Below are 11,368 nucleotides of genomic sequence, written 5' to 3' on the forward strand. Positions count from 1 at the left end.
ATGTGTTCCAGTGGTGGTAAAATAGATCAAAAAATTAACAATGGAGGAGAACCCTATTGCTTTAAGGTCAAAGGTCAAAATCTTCATCTTCTTGGTAGTATGCTTCCGGCAGATGGTGAATCTCCCAAATTTTGTCAAGTATACATCTATGATACTAAAAATGAACTGGAGAATAGGATGGATCTAATCGGTGGATGCAGAGATGAAATTGACGAGAACATTGTTGAAGCTTTGATGGACATGTTAAATCAGCATAATGAATTGGTTAGGCAATTTCATACTGCACGTGAGCGCTTCAAAGAAAATGAACAGGATGAGTTTAGATTGGTTCTCTTATCTTCTCAATCAGGGAGTGGTCGTCCTAGTATAATTGGACCAACATATGAGGTAGGAGGTTTGATGGTAACTACTAATGGAGATTCATTAGGTTTTCGGGATACAATTTTGGAGACGCGTACAAAATCGCTTCAGAGGGTTTGGAAAACTGACATTTTTTTTATGCAGCTCTAGTATCCACTTTTTCCCCCATGCAGATGAAGGTTTTCATACAAAGATTCCATTGAATAAAACAAAAATGTCAAAATCAGCCGATATAAATCCAGATGATAATGATTTTGAAAAGAAGCATCGAGAATATGTTTCCATGAAAGAATATTATTGCTATAAGTTGATGATTCGCCTTTCTGAAGGTATACTGTAACCTCTCATATGTTTAGTTTTTTCCAGGATATGTTTACTAGCTTCATGAAATTGATCAGAATTTGTCATATACCACATTATCTAAATCATTTTTTTGTATGTTAGGGTTGACTCTGCATTTATCAGGTCATTTATGGCAACAGTATGTTGTTGATGCCTTTTGTGCAATTAAACAATATCAGTTGAATTGGGTTACTACTCACCAAACAACTATAAGGTCAGATCTGTATACTTCCATCCGAGATGCTTTACGTAAAGGTGATCATGATCCCAATTATGTTGGGAAATCTGTTGTATTACCTGCATCCTTCACAGGTTTGTGAAGGTATGTGTCACAACATTTTAAGGATGCACTTGCGTTATGTAGGGCTATTGGACACCCTTCTCTTTTCCTGATAATGACATGTAATACAAAGTGGCCTGAAATAACCGAGATGATGAAATCTTTATCGGGTGTTGATGTGTGCGATGCACCTGACATAGTGTCTAGAGTTTTTAAACTCAATTTGGATAAGATAATGCATTTAATAAAGAAGAAAAACTACTTTGGAAAATGCATATGAGGTATTTTTTATTAACCTTTCTTCTTGTGACAGTTTAGAAACTCTTTACTCTGAGCATTTAATTCTAACGCATTATACAGTTATGCATGTAATTGAATTTCAGAAACGGGGTCTTCCACACATGCATATGTTGATTTGGCTACACCCGGATTCTAGGCCCAAAATAGTTGCTCAAATAGATGCTCTAGTGAGTACTGAAATACCTGACAAAGATACAGATCTTGTTGGTTATGCCGCTGTTAGCAATTACATGATTCATGGGCCCTGTAGAGTTGACAACAACTATTCACCTCGCATGGTTAAAGGAAGATGTATGAGACACTTTCCTAAGAGGTATCATACAATGTTATAAACATAGATTTTTTATATTTACATGGTTTAAATTAATCAATTTAAACCAACATCATATTACTATATTTAGGATCATTGCCATGTAATTATATACATAATTGGATCATTTTAACAGGAAATATCGGTACATTCATTGCAGGTTCAATGGTAACACGTATATTGATGATGGCGGTTTTCCCATTTATCGCAGATGCAATACTGGCAGAAGTATAAAAAAGAAAGGTGTTTTTTTGGACAATAGGTTTGTTATTCCATTTAATAGAGACTTTTTGGTTCTTTTTCAATGCCATATAAATCTTGAGGTATGTAACATTGCTCGGTCCCTTAAGTATCTATTCAAGTATTGTCTTAAAGGTCATGATACTGCTATTATGGTCCTAAAAAAATAAATCAACGCCTGATAGTATTGTATCCAAGAAGCAATCATGTTTAAATGAAGTAAATAAATATCTTGATGGTCGTTATTTTTGTGCCTCTAAAGCAACATGGAGAATATTTGGTTTTGATGTACATTCTCGGTGGCCATCTGTTGATAGATTACCTATTCATTTACCTGGCAACAACTACGTTAGTTTTAGAACAGGTACAACATTATCCGAAGTTGTTCAGCAAGCTGATAGTAAAAGGACAAAACTTGAGGATTGGTTCGAAGCTAATAAGGAATTTCTAGCCGCTCGAGATTTTACCTATGCTGAATTTCCTACGCATTTTACGTGGCTACCCCGAGAGTGTAAATGGAGACCTCGCCAAAGAGGTGATTTCGTTGGCAGATTAACAGAAGTACATGCTACTGGCGATGATTTGTTGTATCTCCGCATGTTACTTATGCGGAGAAAAGGTTGTACTTCATTTGACGAGCTAAGGACGGTTGAAGGTCATGTTTTTGAAAGTTTCAAGGAAGAATGTGCTGCTATGGGGCTTCTTCAAAATGATAGTCAATGGCATGAAGCAATGGTTGAGAATTCTCACTCATCTCTTGCGAAACAGCTTCGTGAAATGTTTGTTAACATTTTGGCATATTGCTCAATCTCTTATCCGCTGTTTTTATGGAATGCTCAATGGAAATGTCTGTCTGACGATATCATCCTCCTAAAACGTAAAGAATGTCGTAATGGGAATTTACAACTCCCATATTGTGACATTCAAAATTTTGCTCTTACGAGTATGACTATCTTAAAATTTGGCTTTCAATCTTAATACTTTTATCTCTTTCCACTCTTTAGTCATTTTTTGTTTGCAATGAACGGAGTATAAAACAATATGTATTTTCCATAATTACAGATTTTGAATACATAATTTGAATAAAAACGTAAACTATTTTATAATTATACTTGCAGAAATTGAAAAACTTCTGAATGGTATTGAAAAGAGCTTAAAAGATTTCCCGATAATGCCCTATCCTCCAGAAGTCTTTCTTTACAATAGTAGCAATGGTTTAATTGCTGAAGAAACAGGTTACGATACAGACAAAATGAAAAGGCAACATGATGAGAATTATATCAAGTTGAATAGAGAGCAAAAGGAAGTGTATGAGGCTGTTGTCGAAAGTGTAAATTCTAACAAAGGTGAACAGTTCTTTGTCTATGGAAGTGGCGGATGTGGGAAAACATTTGTCTGGCAGACACTTCTATGTCACCTTCATTCTGAGCGTAATTTTTTTTCCCAGTAGCCTCATCAGGAATTGCAGCTGTTTTGCTAGATGGTGGTAGGACGGCTCACTCACGCTTTCATATACCTATCATTGTAGACCAATGCTCTGTAGTTGGAATAAAGCACAGTACTGATCTTACTGAATTATTACAGAACACAAGTTTAATCATTTCGGACGAAGCACCCATGCAACATCAGCATGGTATTGAGAATGTTAATAAATGTTTAAGAGATATAATAGCTCCTATTGATCCCAGTAGATCATCAAGGCCATTTGGTGGAATAACTATTGTATTTGGTGGAGATTATCGCCAAACACTACCGGTTATCACCAAAGCTTCCAAAGGAGAGACCGTTGGATCAACACTGAATCGATCAAAGCTATGGGATTTCTATAAAGTCTTCACCTTACGTCAGAATATGAGACTTCATTCAGGACTTTCAGATAAGCGCAATAAGATAATTACTGAATTTTCTAAATGGCAGCTTGCCATTGGCGATGGCAAGGTCTATAGCATTACTGAGAATCCTGAAGATGATGGTTTGGTAGATTTTAAAATTCCAGAGCAGTTTATTATTCGCGGAATAGATAATCCAATTCAGTCTTTATTTAACATAACCTATCCAGATTTTCTATCGAACATGTCTTCTTACGATTATCTTAGAATAAAGAGCAATCCTTACTCCTACAAACAGTCTGGTGGATGATATAAATGACTTTGTAATTGAGAAAATTCCAGGTAAAACTCATACCTATTTCAGTCAGGATTCCATAGATGACAATGGAGGGGAGGATAATGATTTTGATACTGCCTTTCCAGTAGAATACTTGAATTCAATTAACATGCTGTGCTTGCCAAAACATGAGTTACAGATTACGGTTGGTTGTACCGTGATGTTAATGCAGAATTTGAATCAGATTCTTGGTTTATGTAACGGTACACGAATGATAGTCACTGTATGCAAAAAAAAATCTGTAGAATGTGAGATTCTTTGCGGTTCCAATGTTGATCAAAACACCTTATACCAAGAATTAACATGGTTCCAACAGACACCAAATGGCCATTTGAATTCAAAAGAACTCAATTTCCCTTGCAACTCTATTTTTCCATGACCATTAAAAAAAAGCCAAGGACAGTCCCTCGATACTCTTGGATTGTATTTACCGAGATCAGTGTTCTCACATGGTCAACTTTATGTAGCTGTTTCAAGAGTAACTTCTCCAGAAGGACTTCATATTATGATATTAGATGATACTAGATGTTATTCAAACATTACGTCTAATGTTATATATGAGGAAGTATTCTATAATTTACCAAAGCTTGACAATATTTGATCATATTTAAAATCAACTTTGGCTTTTCCCCCTCTATACAGATTATTTTTACACAAATTTAACGTTTGATTTTACATGATATAATCCATGTCCATATATGTTACTTATAACAACTTTTATTTGTATGAAGTTACCTAAGCAGATGTAATTCCTTACATCTTGATGTTGCCATTTTGAACTTATCCATATATGGAATAATGTCAATTAGATATGTATTACACAGTTGTCTTCTGTTTCATTAAGAAGATTTGTATATATCCATTTTTCCATTTTTAACGAAATTTCATTGTTCATCATGATCAACAGTATCATTTGTGTATTCATATAACATGATTATTCGAATTTATTTTTGTAAATTTTAAAAGATATAATACCTATTTAATTTATAGTAGTTGGTAATCTTTATAATTGTAACAAAAATAAATCATTTCTCTTATTACACTTTAAAATATTTGTGTTCATACATGTTCATATTACCTCCATTACTCATAATCAACATATATAAAACCATAATGTATTGAACACTTAATCCGTCGATATCCCATTATCACAAACCATGTCCAAGAGTGAGTATGACAATCATGTTTGAATTTAATTTTTCGATGTTAATGCTATGTGTATGAGTAGTACCAATTACATGTCACAATTGATAAGAAATACAAAGATGACTAACATATCATATCTGATGTGTTTGTTTTATAGGATTTAATTTCAGTTGTCTATCATCTCTTGATCATACAACAAGTGACTGGCAGGTTATAGTACGTGTGATTAGAGTTTGGCGTACCTTTGGCAAAATGGAAAATAGTATAGAAGGATTAAATTGATTATTCTTGACAGAAATGTAAGATCTAAATTTATGAATATATATTTATTGAAAAGCCGATTATTTACACATTTTAGTCTTAGTTGTGACAATCTTACTATTTCAGAATGCACGATTGCATGCATTTATCCCTTTGGAGTTACTAAGTGTATTTTTACAAATCTTTGCCGAAGGGAATATACACGAAATAGTACACTTTCGATGCATACGAGGTCTGTAAACAGCAAGTGAAAATTCCTCACCGATTAAAATATACTTTTCACAGTCAACTATAGTAAAACATGTCATTGGTGATGATTGGAGTGTTCCATTACAGAAGTATCATTTTGTGAGCTTGAAAAACTTTACTAATAATGTTGGAAATAATTATTCTCATGATGGTCTTGATGACTCTCCTCTTGCCGCATCAGGTATGTCACCAATGTTATTCTCAAAATATCATTTGATTAAAGTAAATTGATATTTTCTTACCCATGTTTTTTACAGACAACGAAATACATTTGTTATCAGTAAAAACTTGGTATACTTTTTTGTATTTTAAATATAATCGGAGTTGTGTGCCAAGTGATCCACTCTACGACTGTACAGAAGGTTTATGGAGAAACCAAATGCCTGAATTTCTATGTTATTGATGGCATGTCCAGAGTTGAAGTAAAATTTTTAGGAGATTTAGCTAAAGAGGCGAATGAATTGTTTTACCATGATATTCAACAACCGATAGTTGTTATACTATCACTCCTTAGACAAGAAATAATTTTTGGTATTTTTTTATGCTTCTATTGGTATACACAGTTATTTGCTGTCATTCAGGTTATAAGAAAATGATTATAATTAATACATACTTTATTTATACAGGACGTGCTTTCATCACAAACATGCCCTTTTCTGCAATTTATGTAAATCCTGACATTCCAGAGGTGGAAGCAATGAGGAATCGGTATACATACTACTATACTTATTTATGCTAATTTCTCTTTTATTTACTTAATTATTTAATTTTCCCTATTGGTGTATTGTGTTGTATGTAGGTATTTGCAATGTTGAATAAATGATTGCAATCTTTTGTTAAAGATCGACAGAAGGATGAGTGACTATAATTTATGTAGGTATTTATTTACAATAATAATATTTATAATAATAAATACTTTATTATTGTATTCATGGAATCTATTGAAATTATATTTGTTATTATAAGTTTATTATGTCGAATTTTAATATAATTTTTATTATCGTAAACAAGTAGCATGCTTATAGTTTCACAGATATATAACAGTTTAAGAAGACTAATAAAAGAACTATTTAAATATAGCGGTAGCCTCATGATACGTGTAGTCTGTATATTCAGGCCTTATCCTCACACTTAAACCCAAATAGTCATTAGGTTCATGTTGATCAGTAACTTTGAGTCTACAAATGTTAGTCCCTAACAATGCAACAAGAATTACAGAAGGGGGTTGAATGGAATTCTTGAAACTTTTTTCTGAATTATAAAGTGTTTTATCTTAATAATATACATAAGTGTTTGATTTGCTAAGTGCGGAATAAGAGTTAGTTAAATCAAAATACAAAGGAATAAAAACGCAAGTCTTTAAAACTTTCTGGTGGATTTGAATTTATCCGCCAGATATAAATATATATATATATATATATCAAGAGAACTCTGTGAAGCTTGAATAGCTCACGGCTGCTTACAAAATAAGAACAACTAAACTTACAGAGAAATGCTAAGGATACAGCTTACAAATGTTTCTCTGAGAATTTTCTTGCTTAGTCCTGTTATTGTTCTAATTGCTACTCTTGGTTTATATATTACCAAGATTACACAGTAATAAGACAAGATAATAAAACAAAACATATCAAGTCTAATACTATGCTGCTTCATTACTCTATTCCAGCATCTTTGAATATCTTCATATTAGCATAGAAATGGCAATGCTTCTTTATTCTCAAAAACCCAGTTGAATAGGCTTCCACATTCCTTTTGCATACACTCGACGCATGTGACTGTGTTGTCACTGTCAACAGATATTCAAATTGATTATCCGTCGGGTACATGATCATCCGTCGGGTTGCCTTGTTGATCATCCGTCGGGTAGCTTTGTTGATCATCCGTCGGGTAGCTATTTGGCACTTGATGTAATAACCCCAATTTTTGGAATTTTTGAAACCCTTATGAATAGTGATTTTGCTGATTATGCTGAATAAGAAAACTTTTCATGCCACACTATGTAGGGGTTCTGTTATTGATATTCTGAGATTTTATTAGTACTCTATATGGTACATAAGTGTATGTAAAGATCGTCAGAATCCAATTCCGAACACTTTGATTTTTCCCAGAAATCCACCAGATACAGAAAGAAGTGAGTATAAGTTAACAGGATAAATAGGATTTAAATTCAAGGATTTTAAGAGGGGATCATAAAAAGGAATATAAAATATTGAGGAAGGTTTAGAAGAACCCAAGTGATAAGATCCCGGATATGATTCCTCAAACGATAAATGAGAACGAAAGTTAAGCGAACCGTATAACAGATCAGCGGTCATTAGGCAAGCAATTAGGAGTTAATCAAGGAGGTTAGGGATGATGATGTCATCAAACCAACAAGAAGAAGACAAGTGTAACAAGATGACCTAAGCTTGATGACCTAAGCATGACAAGTGGGAAGGATTGGTTGGTTGATTGTGAGCCACACATTTTTCACCATGGTAAAAATTTAATTTAATTCCAAGACAAAAGGAAGCAACCAACCAAAAAATATCATAACACAAATACAAATTGAAAGTTGACTTTCCCATTTCAAGAAGAAAGCTCTCGGCTAAAACAAACCCAGCAACTTCAAACTGCCATATCTCCTTCAATACTCACTCAAATGTTGTGTTCTATAGCTCGTTCGAAAGGTATTGAGATGGCCTACAACTCTTGTTCACAAGACTCTTCCAAATAAGCATGGTAAGACCCTCATTTTTACAGTTCTTTAAATCGGACTTTTAGAAACTTCAAAGCCTAACTTTGTGTTCTTGATTTCTTTGGAAAGATCAAGCTTGTAGGAGGCTCCATAAGGCTTCCTAGTAACTTTCCACCCTCCAAGAAAGGTATAAATCTTCACACCTTTAGTAATAAGTTTGAATGTTGAAGTTTGGAGATGGTTTGGATGGATGAGTAGTAATTTGAATGATAAGCATGATTCGAGCTTAATTGTTAAGTAGTTTAGTTGAATTTGGAGATGTTATAATATATGATTGGATTGAGATCCTTGAGCTTATTATGACTGAAATCAGTAGCATTGATTTGTATCTTGAGTTGTTTTTGATTGGTAGTTGGATTGATATGATTTGGAATGGTAAAAAATTTGGAAATCGCGTAAACATAGCCGTCGTAATGTCCGATTTACTTTAGACTGCTTTTGTTCATAACATTAGGACCCGAGAACTCCCTGCTAGGTTTTGACCATTGCCAGTTCATGTTACGAGCTTCGTTTTGATATGTGGTTCGTTTGATTCCGATGTACAGTTTAGAAGAAACGGCCGTTTTAAGTAACGACGTTTCGCGAACGAAAGATTACCCCTCGCCTTACTTTGAAACATAGGTTAAAGACCTTAAAGGACTAATTGGAGTATGAAACATTTATGTAAAGTGTAATAGGCAGTTGGTAAGACACTCACGAAGGAATCGCCTTAAAACTCGTAATGGTTAATTTATTAAAAATGGTGGAGCCGAGGGTACTCGAGCGACTTAAGAGAATCAGTAAGCGCAAAGCGAGCGTTAGAGTCTAATTTGGTTAAAGTATAGATTTACAAGTGACTTCGGTTTAATTCCAACTTATATGTTGTTTATAGGTTACCAGACTCGACCCGAGCCATTTGTAACCCCCAGTCGCTCAGGCAAGTTTTCTACCCGTTATACTGTTGTTGTGATGTATATGTGTATATGCATGATCTTGTGATAAATACATATTTGTTATTAGCAAATTCTTGCGATATATTGTAGCATGTGATATGGTATATATGCATGCCTATTTTGTATTCTTGATTTATATATCTGTTGGTTCAAATGCTTATTCGTTGCATAATACCTATGCTAGAGATAAGCGGTATTTGCGTATACCCTTAGTATAGGGGATCAAAAGGTGAACTTTTTCTAAAACCGGGAGGCGAGGCTCCCGAGTATAATATATATTTATTTATATATATATATTGATATAGTTTTTAAAATTATTAATCGAATAAGGTTTATTCGATAACTTTATTTTATTTAATGAATATTATTACGAATATTCATTCGAGGGCTTATGACTTCTTTATTTTATTAAATGAATATTATTTTGAATATTCATTCGAGGGCTTATGACTTCTTTATTTTATTAAATGAATATTATTTTGAATATTCATTCGAGGACTTATGACTCCTTTTATTTTATTATTTGAATATTATTACGAATATTCATTCGAGGGCTTATGACTTCTTTATTTTATTAAATGAATATTATTTTGAATATTCATTCGAGGGCTTATGACTTCTTTATTTTATTAAATGAATATTATTTTGAATATTCATTCGAGGACTTATGACTTCTTTTATTTTATTAAATGAATATTATTTTGAATATTCATTCAAGGACTTATGACTCCTTTTATTTTATTATTTGAATATTATTTGAATATTCATTCGAGGGCTTATGACTCCTTTATATTATTTATTAAATATTATTTGAATATTCATTCGAGGGCTTATGACTCAGTTTATATTATTTAATGAATATTATTTGAATATTCAATTGAGGATCTATGACTCCGATTATTTGCTGAGATATATTCTTTATTTTATTAAAGAATAAGGTGTCGATAATCAAACTTATCTTTGATTATTCAAATAAAGATAGTACTTTCGTATAAGTATATCTTTGGTTATTTAATACTCATTTCAAGTATAAGTTTTAAAACTTCTACTTCAATTATTTTTATAAAGATTATTCTTTATGGGAATATTATTTAAATAATAATATTCAGATATTTTCTAATATATTGGGACTGATTTATTTCATTAAATCAGCATTACTCCAAACACTCTTTAAAGTGTTTTCGAGTCTTCAAAATAATTTTTAAAAGTTAGAGCGGATCCCAAAACTCATTTTTATATTTAAGATCTTCCTTTTAAAGGGGATTTAAATACTCGTTCAAAACTTTAGGGATCCGGCTCAGTGGTGTATTTTACATTCGCAACGAGGTTGCTGTTTTGAGAAAACATCTTGATTACTTGCCCATCGTTCGGGAAGTAAGTTCATCTATTTGAGTCGGCATAAGCAATATGGGCTCAGTGGGCGTCCATGAAAGTGTAAGTGGCTCAGTGGGAGTCCATCAAATACGTAAGTGGCTGAGTGGCAGTCCAGCATAAGGTCCTATTGCGGCCAGGGTGATGACCAGTGGGTAATTCGTCCATCTACTAGTAGAAAAGGTTACTTATTGGTATCTTTGCTTGATCAGCAAGATATCAGGTTTATGCCAAGGTTTTCTCCTTTCTAAATTCATTGGATATTGCAACTCTATTTATAATTTTCATAACAGAGGTTTTCAAGGAGTGTATGAAATGTATATATATAGGTGTATATATATATCAGGATTTAATGAAGTATCTCGTAACTTCATTATTTATAATGATATTCAAAGATTGAATCTATTCAAATCTTGTCTTGTAGTCTCATCTATGTTGTGAACTTTTGAACTGATTATAACTTGAACGGTGGTAGTTCAAGTAATATTTGGAAAAGATATAAGTATATTGGGGTATCTTGTAACTTCATATTTTCAACTTATATCTAGTTAATGATTATCTTATGCATATCAAAGATTTTCAGAAAAATGTTGAGACAAGGGTAGATATATGAGATCACCTTGCAACGATATTTTTATACAGTTATAAACTGGAACTCTGTGTATATTATGCAT

General features: G+C 32.9%; 1 protein-coding gene across 1 annotated transcript; it reads left to right on the plus strand.

Annotated features, from left to right (window-relative positions):
* On the plus strand, window positions 1–6,469 carry LOC141685588 (uncharacterized). Its single transcript, XM_074490680.1, has 11 exons — window positions 1–394; window positions 534–689; window positions 805–1,014; window positions 1,343–1,595; window positions 1,753–1,915; window positions 2,034–2,775; window positions 2,951–3,178; window positions 3,283–3,809; window positions 5,691–5,835; window positions 6,281–6,362; window positions 6,454–6,469. The coding sequence occupies exons 1-11, from the start codon at window positions 1–3 to the stop codon at window positions 6,467–6,469; spliced, it is 2,916 nt and encodes a 971-aa protein (XP_074346781.1).
* Window positions 6,470–11,368: the final 4,899 nt, after the last annotated feature.

The sequence above is a fragment of the Apium graveolens genome, chromosome 9 (genome assembly GCF_009905375.1).
Source record: "Apium graveolens cultivar Ventura chromosome 9, ASM990537v1, whole genome shotgun sequence".
Taxonomy (NCBI): Eukaryota; Viridiplantae; Streptophyta; class Magnoliopsida; order Apiales; family Apiaceae; genus Apium; species Apium graveolens.